General features: G+C 42.4%; 1 protein-coding gene across 1 annotated transcript in view; it reads right to left on the bottom strand.

Moving 5' to 3' along the window:
- Window positions 1-228: 228 nt before the first annotated feature.
- LOC106604969 (C-terminal-binding protein 1) overlaps window positions 229-15,615 on the bottom strand; it is a 49,456-nt gene continuing 34,069 nt past the window's right edge. Inside the window, exons 3-9 of the mRNA XM_014200141.3 lie at window positions 15,219-15,363; window positions 13,212-13,418; window positions 12,721-12,935; window positions 2,971-3,101; window positions 2,731-2,858; window positions 2,441-2,555; window positions 229-2,337 (exon numbers count right to left, since the gene is read on the bottom strand). Of these exons, the coding sequence (XP_014055616.2) occupies window positions 2,148-2,337; window positions 2,441-2,555; window positions 2,731-2,858; window positions 2,971-3,101; window positions 12,721-12,935; window positions 13,212-13,418; window positions 15,219-15,363 (1,131 nt within the window). The 3' untranslated portion in view covers window positions 229-2,147. The remainder of the gene's footprint in view (window positions 2,338-2,440; window positions 2,556-2,730; window positions 2,859-2,970; window positions 3,102-12,720; window positions 12,936-13,211; window positions 13,419-15,218; window positions 15,364-15,615) is intronic.

The raw sequence follows: 15,615 nt of genomic DNA on the forward strand, positions 1-15,615 counted from the left end.
ATGCGAGCTGTGGCAAGAAGGTTTGCTGTGTCTGTCAGCGTAGTGTCCAGAGCATGGAGGCGCTACCAGGAGACAGGCCAGTACATCAGGAGACGTGGAGGAGGCCGTAGGAGGGCAACAACCCAGAAGCAGGACCGCTACCTCTGCCTTTGTGCAAGGAGGAGCAGGAGAAGCACTGCCAGAGCCCTGCAAAATGACCTCCAGCAGGCCACAAATGTGCATGTGTCTGCTCAAACGGTCAGAAACAGACTCCATGAGGGTGGTATGAGGGCCCGACGTCCACAGGTGGGGGTTGTGCTTACAGCCCAACACCATGCAGGATGTTTGGCATTTGCCAGAGAACACCAAGATTGGCAAATTCGCCACTGGCGCCCTGTGCTCTTCACAGATGAAAGCAGGTTAACACTGAGCACATGTGACAGACGTGACAGAGTCTGGAGACGCCGTGGAGAACGTTCTGTTGCCTGCAACATCCTCCAGCATGACCGGTTTGGCAGTGGGTCAGTCATGGTGTAGGGTGGCATTTCTTTGGGGGGCCGTACAGCCCTCCATGTGCTCGCCAGAGGTAGCCTGACTGCCATTAGGTACCGAGATGAGTTCCTCAGACCCCTTGTGAGACCATATGCTGGTGCGGTTGGCCCTGGGTTCCTCCTAATGCAAAACAATGCTAGACCTCATGTGGCTGGAGTGTGTCAGCAGTTCCTGCAAGAGGAAGGCATTGATGCTATGGACTGGCCCGCCCATTCCCCAGACCTGAATCCAATTGAGCACATCTGGGACATCATGTCTCGCTCCATCCACCAACGCTACGTTGCACCACAGACTGTCCAGGAGTTGGCAGATGCTTTAGTCCAGGTCTGGGAGGAGATCCCTCAGGAGATCATCCGCCACCTCATCAGGAGCATGCCCAGGCGTTGTAGGGAGGTCATACAGGCACGTGGAGGCCACACACACTACTGAGCCTCATTTTGACTTGTTTTAAGGACATTACATCAAAGTTGGATCAGCCTGTAGTGTGGTTTTCCACTTTAATTTTGAGTGTGACTCCAAATCCAGACCTCCATGGGTTGATAAATTGGATTTCCATTGATTCTTTTTGTGTGATTTTGTTGTCAGCACATTCAACTATGTAAAGAAAAAACGTATTTAATAAGATTATTTATTTCATTCAGATCTAGGATGTGTTGTTTAAGTGTTCCCTTTTTTTTTTTTGAGCAGTATATTTTTTATATATATTTTTTTATACCTAAAAATTGTATTTAGCCTTACTGCTTATTAGCCCATACAAACGCATCGAATAACAGATCACTACATGGAACAACAGATGGTCCCCCCCCAAAAAAAATCTAAAGAAAGTTTGTGTTAAAATTCATATATTTTTTTTAAATCTACATTTTTGTTGATACTTCAAGGGGTCTTAAAATTCAAAATCAAATAGCTAAATAATCTTTGATATGACCTTCTTAAAACAATTCAATATAGCTTAGTAGAACCCACCTCCTCCCCCGGCATAGACAGTGCTTAAGACTCTTATGGGTTAGTATGTTTGCTCATATAAACAAAACAGGCAGGTGGTAGAAAAAGAAAGCACAATCTGGCATAAATGGAAAATAACTACAGAAATTCAATTTCCTGAGAAGTTGTGCAAAAGCTTCCTCTTTTGGGGCTTGTATATATAAAAACAAACATACTGTCTTTTTAAAATCAGTTGGTTAGTTTTCACCCTTATTTTTCTTTTAGACTGCAATATAAATATTGTTTTCATAGTTCTAAAAACTGTACACAAATAGGTTATTCATGTTATAATCAACTACTTCTGCTTTAACGATGAACCCATAGGACACAGCAACAGATATTCGCCCACTTTACTAGGTCAAACTACATTCTAAACAGCAGGATTCGCTTTAAAGGATATTTGTGTTTTCTCTTTTCAAATCCACATTATTATTTTACTTTTTCTGCACAAAAAAAAATGTTTGAAAAAGTTGACCACTATGGTTGGACCAGATGAACTGTAATAGACCTCTTTGAGTCTGTCTGTTTCATGGCAGCTGTTTGAAACCTATGAGGCTTCAACTCCATTCCTCTTCGGACGAATGAAGACCAGTAGAGTTCTTTTGGTTGGACAGAGAGCTCTGGGGGCGGGGCTACAACAACTGGTCATTGGGGTGCTGCTCTCTGTCTGACTCTGCTTTGCCTGGCTGGCCCGGCGAAGGGGCGTGAGAGGGGTGGGCGACGCTGGGCAGGCTGTGTGTTATGGGCACGGCATTAGGAACGATTCCCTCTATAGGCGGAGGGAGCCCCCCAGAGGCCAAACTCACAACACCAGGAGGGTACCTGAAACAAGGAGAGGATGAATCAGAAAACGCTATAGTACTTGTAAATGCATATACAGTACCGGTATCTACTTGTTATTATGTATCAACAGTGGTTTCATTACCTGTAGGACCCATTGAGCTCAGGATGAATGACAGCAGGGTCCATATTGACCCAGTGAGTAGTCTGGGACAGGAACTCTTTATTCACACAGTTCTTTAGGCTGTCTGGAATACGACCTGGAAGCAGGAAACAGTCATTGGTGAAGCACAACGCCGTTATTAGGGAGTTCGTTATTGTGGCTTTGCTGTTGTTTATTAGTGAGTGGGAAGCCTGGGAGCCTGATACATTGTCCCTTGGGGAAAACAATAATCAACCCAAGAAAACCCATTATTAGTGTAACAGGTATGTTACCTGAAATGGCTCGTCGGATCTCCCGGGCTGCCTCCTCTCTCATCTCAATAGAAGCCTGTTCGCTGTACCAGGCAGCATGGGGAGTACATATCAGGTTAGGAGCATCTTTCAGAGGTCCCTGGCTGAAGCTGAGAAAAAGGAAACATTGTTGCGTAATATTAGACTCACCTCAACACAGTGGGAAAGAAATATAATCAAAATGAAGACAGTATAAGATAGAATAATGTAAAGGGAGCTAACCCAAAGGGCTCTGTCTCGTGGACGTCCAGGGCTGCCCCTCGTATCCTCCCCTCTTTCAGGGCCTGTGCCAGGGCCTTCTCATCCACAAGCCCCCCTCGGGCCGTGTTAACCAGGAACGCACCCTGGCGCATCTACAACATACCATATAAAATATGTAAACAATGCAGTGCACAACTGTAAATGAAATGTCTTAGTAGGTTTAGGTTTAATTTATTTGCACCAAAGCAAATAAGTGATGAACAACAATACAGATAAAAACAAATAAATAAAAAACGGTGTGCAGGTGTGTATATATAAGACATAAGTACAAACATTTAAAATGTTTGTTAACCTGTTAGGGCTAGGGGGCAGTATTGACACGGCCGGATAAAAAAACGTACCCGATTTAATCTGGTTACTACTCCTGCCCAGTAACTAGAATATGCATATAATTATTGGCTTTGGATAGAAAACACCCTAAAGTTTCTAAAACTGTTTGAATGGTGTCTGTGAGTATAACAGAACTCATATGGCAGGCAAAAACCTGAGAAGATTCCTTACAGGAAGTGGCCTGTCTGACAAGTTCTTGTTCTTCTTGGCTCTTTTTATTGAAGACTGAGGATCTTTGCTGTACGGCTCCCATAGGCTCTCAGAACCCGGGAAAAAGCTGAATGATATCGAGGCAGCCTCTGGCTGAAACACATTATCGCTTTTGGCAAGTGGCCGATCAGAGTACTCTGAGACTCAGGCGCGTGCACGAGTCGACCCCGTGCTTTATTTTCTTTCCTCTTTTTACCTAAACGCAGATTCCCGGTCGGAATATTATCGCTTTTTTACGAGAAAAATTGCAAAAAAATTGATTTTAAACAGCGGTTGACATGCTTCGAAGTACGGTAATGGAATATTTAGACATTTTTTGTCACGAAATGCGCCATGCTCGTCACCCTTATTTACCCTTTCGGATAGTGTCTTGAACGCACGAACAAAACGCCGCTATTTGGATATAACAATGGATTATTTGGGACCAAACCAACATTTGTTATTGAAGTAGAAGTCCTGGGAGTGCATTCAGATGAACAACAGCAAAGGTAATAACATTTTTCTTATAGTAAATCTGACTTTGGTGAGTGCTAAACTTGCTGGGTGTCTAAATAGCTAGCCCTGTGATGCCGGGCTATCTACTGAGAATATTGCAAAATGTGCTTTCACCGAAAAGCTATTTTAAAATCGGACATATCGAGTGCATAGAGGAGTTCTGTATCTATAATTCTTAAAATAATTGTTATGTTTTTTGTGAACGTTTATCGTGAGTAATTTAGTAAATTCACCGGCAGTGTTCGGTGGGAATGCTAGTCACATGCTAATGTAAAAAGCTGGTTTTTGATATAAATATGAACTTGATTGAACAAAACATACATGTATTGTATAACATAATGTCCTAGGGTTGTCATCTGATGAAGATCAAAGGTTAGTGCTGCATTTAGCTGTGGTTTGGGTTTATGTGACATTATATGCTAGCTTGAAAAATGGGTGTCTGATTATTTCTGGCTGGGTACTCTGCTGACATAATCTAATGTTTTGCTTTCGTTGTAAAGCCTTTTTGAAATCGGACAGTGTGGTTAGATTAACGAGAGTCTTGTCTTTAAAATGGTGTAAAATAGTCATATGTTTGAAAAATTGAAGTTTTTGCATTTTTGAGGTATTTGAATATCGCGCCACGGGATTACACTGGGTGTTGCGTAGAGCCCATAGAGGTTAAAACAGATAACAAAACCCGCTAATCATAAATGTACAAATTAACTGATCAGCAATCACAAAAAATAATAAACAGTATAAGTTTTGTTTATATGTGTGTGTGCATGTGTGGATGTGAGTGTGTGAGAGTTGGGATATATGGAGGAGATTACTGATGAGTAGTTTGGTTCATCAGGCTGACCCCCTGTCTTTGCTTGATGTTATTAAGGGATGATGAGGTTTTGGCAATGTGAAGATAAGAATTCCAGAGTATGGTACCTCTGTATCTGATAGAGAATTGACTATGTGAGGTGTGGCAGTGGGGAGGGTGAAGGTTATCACAGTGTTATATAGATGGATTTCAGAATTAACCTATAAAAATCCAGTGAAGGGTTTAGGTAAACTGTCTGGGAGGTATGAGTATTTGTAGATGAAAATGCATAATTGACATACATTGATGTGGTAAATAGACAAGATATTGAGTTTCTTAACTTTTTAGTGACGGGGCAGTATTCGGAAATTCAGATGAATGACGTGCCCAAATTAAACTGCCTGCTACTCGGGCCCAGAAAGTAGGATATGCATATTATTAGTAGATTTGGATAGAAAACACTGAAGCTTCTAAAAATCTTTGAATGATGTCTGTGAGTATAAGAGAACTCATATGGCAGGCAAAAACCAGAGAAAAAATCCAACCAGGAAGTGGTTTGTAGTTTTTCAAGTGATTGCCTATTCAAACTACAGTGTCTGTGTGGTCATTTTGCACTTCCTAAGGCTTCCACTAGATGTCAACAGTCTTTAGAACCTTGTTTCATGCTTCTACTGTTACTGGGGAGAGAATAAGAGCTGACTCAAGCCTGAGACCTATGAGTTGTTTACTGCGCAGTCACGCAGGCGCGCGGTCACGCAGGCGCGCCGTTCCTTCTTTTTCCTCTGTAATGAATACGCTATTGTCCGGTTGGAATATTATCGAAGATTTATGTTAAAAAGACCCTAAGGATTGATTGTAAACATTGTTTGACATGTTTCTACGAACGGTAATGGAACTTTTTGACTTTTTGTCTTGGGTTTTGAGCTCGCGCATTATGCCTTTGGAATAGTGATCTGAACACGTGAACAAAACGGAGGTATTTGGACATAAATATGGAGTTTGACGAACAAAACGAACATTTCTTGTGGGAGTCCTGGGAGTGCATTCCGACGAATATCAGCAAAGGTAAGTGAAGATTTATAATACTATTTCTGAGTTTTGTTGACTCCAGAATGTGGCGGGTAACTGTATAGCTTGCTTTGATGGCTGAGCTCTGTACTCAGAATATTGAACAATGTGCTTTCGCCGTAAAGCTACTTTGAAATCTGCCACAGCGGTTGCATTAAGGAGAAATGTATCTATAATTCTTTCAATAACTGTTGTAAATTTTATCAACGTTTATGATGAGTATTTTTGTAAATTGATATGCTCATTCACCGGAAGTTTTGGAGGCAACACATTTTCTGAACATCACGCGCCAATGTGAAATGGGGTTTTTGGATATAAATATGAACTTTATCGAACAAAACATACATGTATTGTGTAACATTGAGTCCTGGGAGTGTCATCTGATGAAGATCATCAAAGGTTAGTGATTCATTTTAGCTGTAGTTCTGGTTTTTGTGACGCCTCTCCTTGCTTGGGAAATGGCTGTGTGGTTTTTCTTGTTTAGGCGCTGTCCTAACATAATCTAATGTTATGCTTTCGCCGTAAAGCCTTTTTGAAATCGGACAATATGGTTCGATTAACGAGAAGTGTATCTTTAAAATGGGATATAATAGTTGTGTGTTTGAGAAATTTGAATTATGAGATTTTTGTTGTTTTGAATTTGCCGCCCTGCTATTTCACTGGCTGTTGAATAGTGTGTTCCGCGGTAGCGTCCCACATGTCCCAGAGAGGTTAAACATTCTTTCATGAATTCACCCTCAGCGAATGGCTTGCCCCAGAGAATGGCTTGTCCCATGTCCCAGAGAAGTTAAAAAAAGGAGCAGATGGAGCCAGGTAATTAGAGGAGGTGGCTAGTCTTGCACATTTATTTTGTATGATGAGTAATGTGTGTATGTCGGAGGCATATGTACTGGCCCAGACAATATTACAGTAAATGAGATATGAGTAAATGAAGCTATAGTAAGAGTTGGGAAGCGAGCCTAATGAACCAAACCACTAATATTTCTGATGATACCAACAGATTTCATCACTTTGATGGGATAGTTGTTTGATCCTGCCTGTTTGGCCCTGTCCGGGGGTATCATCGGATGGGGCCACAGTGTCTTCTGATCCCTCCTGTCTCAGCCTCCAGTATTTATGCTGCAGTAGTTTATGTGTCGGGGAGCTAGGGTCAGTCTGTTACATCTGGAGTATTTCTCTTGTCTTATCCGGTGTCCTGTGTGTATTTAAATATGCTCTCACTAATTCTCTCTTTCTCTCTTTCTGTCTTTCTCTCGGAGGACCTGAGCCCTAGGACCATGCCTCAGGACTACCTGGTATGATGACTCCTTGCTGTCCCCAGTCCACCTGGCCGTGCTGCTGCTCCAGTTTCAACTGTTCTGCCTGCGGCTATGGAACCCTGACCTGTTCACTGGACGTGCTTGTTGCACCCTCGACAACTACTATGATTATTATTATTTGACCATGCTGGTCATTTATGAACATTTTAACATTTTAACATCTTGACCATGTTCTGTTATAATATCCACCCTGCACAGCCAGAAGAGGACTGGCCACCCCTCATAGCCTGGTTCCTCTCTAGGTTTCTTCCTAGGTTTTTGGCCTTTCTAGGGAGTTTTTCCTAGGGAGTTTTTCCTAGCCACCGTGCTTCTTTCACATGCTTTGCTTGCTGTTTGGGGTTTTAGGCTGGGTTTCTGTACAGCACTTTGAGAATATCAGCTGATGTACGAAGGGCTATATAAAAATAAATTTGATTTGATTTGATGATTTTCCAAGTTGACTTTATATTATTTAAAGGACAATTCATTTTGTTAAATATTCTACATTTAATACTACTAATCATTCCCATCTGTTCATTTCCAGCTGCCAAAGAGAAGTGGAAAATTGGAAAGTGGTCAGAAATGTCAGGATAAAGTAAACCTGTATTAGCGACATTATTCAAAGATTTTGTAAAAAATATTATCAATAAGGGTGGCAGATAAACTGGTCACTCTAGTGGGCTTATAGATGAATGGATACATATAGCTGGAGTATAAAGTATTCAAAAAGTCAGATATCAGTGAGTGGTTCTTACTTGTAAAATGTATGTTGTAATCACCCAATAGAAAACACATTTGATGTTATTATTAATCACATTCTCGGTTGATGCTATAAAATCTGACTGTAGTTTTGACAGACCAACAGTATCATCCGCATATACAGTACCAGTCAAAGGTTTGGACACAAATCAAATGCAAATAGTCTGGGTAGCCATTTGAATAGCTGTTCAGGAGTCTTATGACTTGGGGGTAGAAGCTGTTTAGAAGCCTTTTGGACCTAGACTTGGCACTCCGGGACCGCTTGCCGTGCGGTAGCAGAGAGAACAGTCCATGACTAGGGTGGCTAGAGTCTGACAATTTTTAGGGCCTTCCTCTGACACCACCTGGTATAGAGGTCCTGGATGGCAGGAAGCTTAGCCCCAGTGATATACTGGGTCGTACACACTACCCTCTGTAGTGCCTTTCGGTCGGAGGCCGAGCAGTTGCCATACCAGTCAGTGATGCAACCTGTCAGGATGCTCTCGATGGTGCAGCTGTAAAACCTTTTGAGGATCTGAGGACCCATGCCAAATGCCAGCGTGGCGGATGTGTTTTTACCTACACTTAACAGATGCAGAGGGAGGTGTTTAGTCCCAGGGTCCTTGGTGGTCAGGGACTATGGTGGTCTGCTTGAAACATGTTGGTATTACAGACTCAGACAGGGAGAGGTTGAAAATGTCAGTGAAGACAACTGCCAGTTGGTCAGCGCATGTTTGAAGTACACGTCCTGGTAATCCGTCTGGCCCTGCGGCCTTGTGACTGTTGACCTGTTTAAAGGTCTTAAAAAAGGTCTTTAACCTGTTTGGGATAGGGGGCAGTATTTTCACGGCCGGCTAAAAAACGTACCCGATTTAATCTGGTTACTACTCCTGCCCAGAAACTAGAATATGCATATCATTAGTAGATTTGGATAGAAAACACTCTAAAGTTTCTAAAACTGTTTGAATGGTGTCTGTGAGTATAACAGAACTCATATGGCAGGCCAAAACCTGAGAGGATTCCATACAGGAAGTGCCCTGTCTGACAATTTGTTCTCCTTCTTTGGCATCTCTATCGAAAATACAACATCTGTGCTGTAACGTGACATTTTCTAAGGCTTCCATTGGCTCTCAGAAGGCACCAGAAAGTGTAATGGGGTGTCTGCAGTCTCTGGGTGAAAAACAGCAGGAGTTTTAGTGAGTGGTCAGGCTGGGAACAGTGACACTGGAGATGCGCGTCCACGAGATGACTGTTTTTTTCTTTCAGCCTTTGAATGAATACAACGTCGCCCGGTTGGAATATTATTGCTATTTTACGAGAAAAATTGCATAAAAATTGATTTTAAACAGCGTTTGACATGCTTCTAAGTACGGTAATGGAATATTTTGAAATTTTTTGTCACGAAATGCACTCGCGTGTCACCCTTCGGATTGTGACCTGAACGCACGAAAAATGGAGGTATTTCAATATAACTATGGATTATTTGGAACCAAAACAACATTTGTTGTTGAAGTAGAAGTCCTGGGAGTGCATTCTGACGAAGAACAGCAAAGGTAATCCAATTTTTCTTATAGTAAATCTGAGTTTGGTGAGGGCCAAACTTGGTGGGTGTCAAATTAGCTAGCCATGATGGCCGGGCTATGTACTCAGAATATTGCAAAATGTGCTTTCGCCGAAAAACTATTTTAAAATCTGACACATCGATTGCATAAAGGAGTTCTGTATCTATAATTCTTAAAATAATTTCAAAAATAATGTTTTTTGTCAACGTTTATCGTGAGTAATTTAGTAAATTCACCGGAAGTTTGCGGTGGGTATGCTAGTTCTGAACATCACATGCTAATGTAAAAAGCTGGTTTTTGATATAAATATGAACTTGATTGAACAAAACATGCATGTATTGTATAACATAATGTCCTAGGAGTGTCATCTGATGAAGATCATCAAAGGTTAGTACTGCATTTAGCTGTGGTTTTGGTTTTTGTGACATATATGCTTGCTTTGAAACTGGCTGTGTGATTATTTTTGGCAGGGTACTCTCCTGACATAATCTAATGTTTTGCTTTCGCTGTAAAGCCTTTTTGAAACCGGACAATGTGGTTAGATTAACCTCTCTAGGCTAGGCGGGACGAATTCGTCCCACCTACGTAACAGCCACTGCTATCCTGTGGCGCGATTTTCAAAACCTTAAAAATCCTATTACTTCAATTTCTCAAACATATGACTATTTTACAGCCATTTAAAGACAAGACTCTCGTTAATCTAACCACACTGTCCGATTTCAAAAAGGCTTTACAACGAAAGCAAAACATTAGATTATGTCAGCAGAGTACCAAGCCAGAAATAATCAGACACCCATTTTTCAAGCCAGCATATAATGTCACCAAAACCCAGAAGACAGCTAAATGCAGCACTCACCTTTGATGATCTTCATCAGATGACAACCCTAGGACATTATGTTATACAATACATGCATGTTTTGTTCAATCAAGTTCATATTTATATCAAAAACCAGCTTTTTACATTAGCATGTGACGTTCAGAACTAGCATACCCCCCGCAAACTTCCGGGGAATTCGCTAACATTTTACTAAATTACTCACGATAAACGTTCACAAAAAGCATAACAATTATTTTAAGAATTATAGATACAGACCTCCTCTATGCACTCGATATGTCCGATTTTAAAATAGCTTTTTGGTGAAAGCACATTTTGCAATATTCTAAGTACATAGCCCAGGCATCACGGGCTCGCTATTTAGACACCCGGCAAGTTTAGCACTCACCATAATCATATTTACTATTATAAAAGTTTCATTACCTTTTGTTGTCTTCGTCAGAATACACACCCAGGACTGCTACTTCAATAACAAATGTTGGTTTGGTCCAAAATAATCCATCGTTATATCCGAATAGCGGCGTTTTGTTCGTGCGTTCCAGACACTATCCGAAATAGTAAAGAAGTGTCACGCGCATGGCGCAATTCGTGACAATAAAATTCTAAGTATTCCATTACCGTACTTCGAAGCATGTCAACCGCTGTTTAAAATCAATTTTTACGACATTTTTCTCGTAGAAAAGCGATAATATTCCGACAGGGAATCTCCTTTTCGGCAAACAGAGGAAAAAATCCCAAAGGCGGGGGCGGTCGGGGTCACGCGCATAAGCCAGTGTCTCTTGATCGGCCACTTGAGAAAGGCGATAATGTGTTTCAGCCTGGGGCTGGAATGACGACATTCTGTTTTTTCCCGGGCTCTGAGCGCCTATGGACGACGTGGGAAGTGTCACGTTAGAGCAGAGATCCTTAGTAAATGATAGAGATGGAAAAGAAGTTCAACAAATGGTCAGACAGGCCACTTCCTGTAAAGGAATCTCTCAGGTTTTGACCTGCCATTTGAGTTCTGTTATACTCACTGACACCATTCAAACAGTTTTAGAAAATTTAGGGTGTTTTCTATCCATATGTAATAAGTATATGCATATTCTAGTTACTGGGTAGGAGTGGTAACCAGATTAAATCGGGTATGTTTTTTATCCAGCCGTGTCAATGCTGCCCCCTAGCCCTAACAGGTTAACGAGAGTCTTGTCTTTAAAATGGTGTAAAATAGTCATATGTTTGAGAAATTGAAGTTATTGCATTTTTGAGGTATTTGTATTTTGCGCCATGCTCTACCATTGGATATTGGTGAGGCGTTCCGCTAGCGGAATCTCTGTCCCTATCAGGTTAAAAGGTCTTTCTTTTAAAAGTCTTTAAAAGTCACTGTGGGGACGACATCATTGATGCACTTATTGATGAAGCCAGTGACTGATGTGGTGTACTCCTCAATGCCATTGGTAGAATCCCGGAACATATTCCAGTCTGTGCTAGCAAAACAGTCCTGTAGTTTAGCATCTGCTTCATCTGACCACTTTTTTATTGACCGAGTCACTGGTGATTCTGCTTAAATGTTTTGCTTGTAAGCAGGAATCAGGAGGATAAAATTATGGTTAGATCTGCCAAATGGAGGGCAAGGGAGAGCTTTGTACATGTTTCTGTGTGTGCAGTAAAGGTGGTCTAGAGTTTTTTCCCTCTGGTTGAACATTTAACATGCTGATAGAAATTTGGTCAAATGGATTTAAGCTTCCCCACATTAAAGTCCCTGGCCACCAGGAGCGCCGCCTCTGGATGAGCATTTTCCTGTTTGCATATGGAGGTATACAGCTCATTGAGTGCGGTCTTAGTTCCAGCATCGGTCTGTGGTGTTATATAGACAGCTACGAAAAATACAGATGAAAACTCTCTAGGTAGATAGTGTGGTCTACAGCTTATCATGAGATACTCTACCTCAGGCGAGCAAAACATCGAGACTTCCTTAGATATCGTGCACCAGCTGTTGTTTACAAATATGCATAGGCCCACGCCCCATGTCTTACCAGAGGCTGCTTACCAGAGGCACACCTACTCATTCAAGGGTTTTTCTTTATTTTTACTATTTTGTAAATTGTAGAATAATAGTGAAGACATCAAAACTATGAAATAACGCACATGGAATCAAGTAGTGACCAAAAAAGTGTTAAATCTAAATATATTTTTGATTTTTTTAAAGTGCTTTAGGACTATGGGCACGCCTCTGAGAGGTCAGTAGGCTATTTGGAGTGTTTATCCGACTGGAGACATTTTTTTTAGAAGATATGTCCCCCCCACTTCTTAAATCAAAGTTGTCCACCCGTATTGTACAATATGTGTCCCCCCTTTTTGTAGGCCTAATTTAGATTGTGTGTGTACATGCGTCATGTCCCTGACCTGTTTGATGGTGAAGTCATTGATGAGGTGGTGGTTGTGCTCATTGAGACTGCAGTGGAGGGTGACACAGTTGCTGTGGAAAAGCAGATCCTGGAGGGTGTTGACCCGCTGCAGGCCCAGGGCTCGCTCCATCCCGTCAGACAGGTATGGGTCATAGAATATCACATTGAACCCAAACGCTTTGGCTCTGAGTGCTACACCCTGGCCAACACGACCTGAGGATACACAACAACGCAACATGGACATTTGAGTAATTCACAGACAGGTAAATACTGTAGTTACACCAAAGGGATGCAATAAAGGTGAAATCCTTACAGCATATATCATGCCTGTTTTGTAACAATTCACAGCAAACAATGGCATATAGAAAAGCTATCGAACACTACTGAACAATCCCATATTTTAACAACCAATTATCCACAATCATATCTTCAGCTAATAGCTAGTTGGGTAGTGTAATACAACATTGTACTGAAAGATCTCGGACTAACCGAGGCCGATGATGCCAAGTGTCTCCCCACGGATCCGCGCCGCCCCGGACGCCACCTCTCTGATCTGCTCCACGCTCTGTACCCTGGTGCCCTCGCGCAGTGCCTGGTGAAGCCACGTGGTTCGTCTGTACAAGTTCAGGATGTGACACAGTGTGGAGTCCGCTGTCTCCTCCACAGACGCTGCTGGCATGTTACACACTGCTATCCCTATTGGGGGAGAGGACTATTGTAAACAGCTACTTGTAGTGTAAGGTGGATTAACGTAAGGTAAGTATAGTTTACTTTATAAAAAAGTTGTTTTTATTATGGAGATCTGAGCAGTTGCACTTTGTTTTAAATGGAATTCCATAACATGCAGAAAATTACACTGCTCAAAAAAATAAAGGGAACACTTAAACAACACAATGTAACTAAAAGTCAATCACACTTCTGTGAAATCAAACTGTCCACTTAGGAAGCAACACTGATTGACAATAAATTTCACATGCTGTTGTGCAAATGGAATAGACAACAGGTGGAAATTATAGGCAATTAGCAAGACACCCCCAATAAAGGAGTGGTTCTGCAGGTGGTGACTACAGACCACTTCTCAGTTCCTATGCTTCCTGGCTGATGTTTTGGTCACTTTTGAATGCTGGCAGTGCTTTCACTCTAGTGGTAGCATGAGACGGAGTCTACAACCCACACAAGTGGCTCAGGTAGTGCAGCTCATCCAGGACGGCACATCAATGCGAGCTGTGGCAAGACGGTTTGCTGTGTCTGTCAGCGTAGTGTCCAGAGCATCGAGGCGCTACCAGGAGACAGGCCAGTACATCAGGAGATGTGGAGGAGGCCGTAGGAGGGCAACAACCCAGAAGCAGGACCGCTACCTCCGCCTTTGTGCAAGGAGGAGCAGGAGGAGCACTGCCAGAGCCCTGCAAAATGACCTCCAGCAGGCCACAAATGTGCATGTGTCTGCTCAAACGGTCAGAAACAGACTCCATGTCCACAGGTGGGGGTTGTGCTTACAGCCCAACACCGTGCAGGACGTTTGGCATTTGCCAGAGAACACCAAGATTGGCAAATTCGCCACTGGCGCCCTGTGCTCTTCACAGATGAAAGCAGGTTCACACTGAGCACATGTGACAGACGTGACAGAGTCTGGAGATGCCGAGGAGAATGTTCTGCTGCCTGCAACATCCTCCAGCATGACCGGTTTGGCGGTGGGTCAGTCATGGTGTGGGGTGGCAATTCTTTGGTGGGCCGTACAGCCCTCCATGTGCTTGCCAGAGGTAGCCTGACTGCCATTAGGAACCGAGATGAGATCCTCAGACCCCTTGTGAGACCATATGCTGGTGCGGTTGGCCCTGGGTTCCTCCTAATGCAAGACAATGCTAGACCTCATGTGGCTGGAGTGTGTCAGCAGTTCCTGCAAGAGGAAGGCATTGATGCTATGGACTGGCCCGCCCGTTCCCCAGACCTGAATCCAATTGAGCACATCTGGGACATCATGTCTTGCTCCATCCACCAACGCCACGTTGCACCACAGACTGTCCAGGAGTTGGCAGATGCTTTAGTCCAGGTCTGGGAGGAGATCCTCAGGAGACCATCCGCCACCTCATCAGGAGCATGCCCAGGCGTTGTAGGGTGGTCACACAGGCACATGGAGGCCACACACACTACTGAGCCTCATTTTGACTTGTTTTAAGGACATTACATCAAAGTTGGATCAGCCTGTAGTGTGGTTTTCCACTTTAATTTTGAGTGTGACTCCAAATCCAGACCTCTATGGGTTGATAAATTGGATTTCCATTGATTATTTTTGTGTGATTTTGTTGTCAGCACATTCAACTATGTAAAGAAAAAAGTATTTAATAAGATTATTTAATTCATTCAGATCTACGATGTGTTATTTTAGTGTTCCCTTTATTTTTTGGAGCAGTGTATATTATTTTTGACCTTGTAAGCCTGCAAGTCTTTGGGTGGACATCTAATATAAAGTTGAGAAACAGTAGTGCAGGGCCTCACCTAAATCTCCAGCCGACTTGATGTCGATATTGTCGAAGCCACTGCCTATGCGGACGATGAGCCGAAGTGCCTTGAATTTCTCCAGGTCCTCCCTCATTAGCGTGATGGTGTGGTATATTAGAGCTCCTACAGCCTCGTTCAGTACCTGCCAACAGAAAGCTCTCAGGTTTAATACACAGAGGACAGTTATATAGCACCCTTCAATAATTTTAAAAATATATAGATATTGAAATGTACATGCTTTTTTAGAGTGAAGTACATTGGAAAAAAGCAAAAGAAAACTGCAAGACTGAATTGGAGACAAAACAAGCAACAAACAAAGGTAGGCTTTTGAAAAAGTAACTATTCTTCACAAAATGGTACAGTTATCTTAGCTAGCTGAATTGTTTACCAGTTG

This window comes from Salmo salar, chromosome 05 (genome assembly GCF_965601325.2).
Source record: "Salmo salar chromosome 05, fSalSal1, whole genome shotgun sequence".
In the NCBI taxonomy this organism is placed as follows: Eukaryota; Metazoa; Chordata; class Actinopteri; order Salmoniformes; family Salmonidae; genus Salmo; species Salmo salar.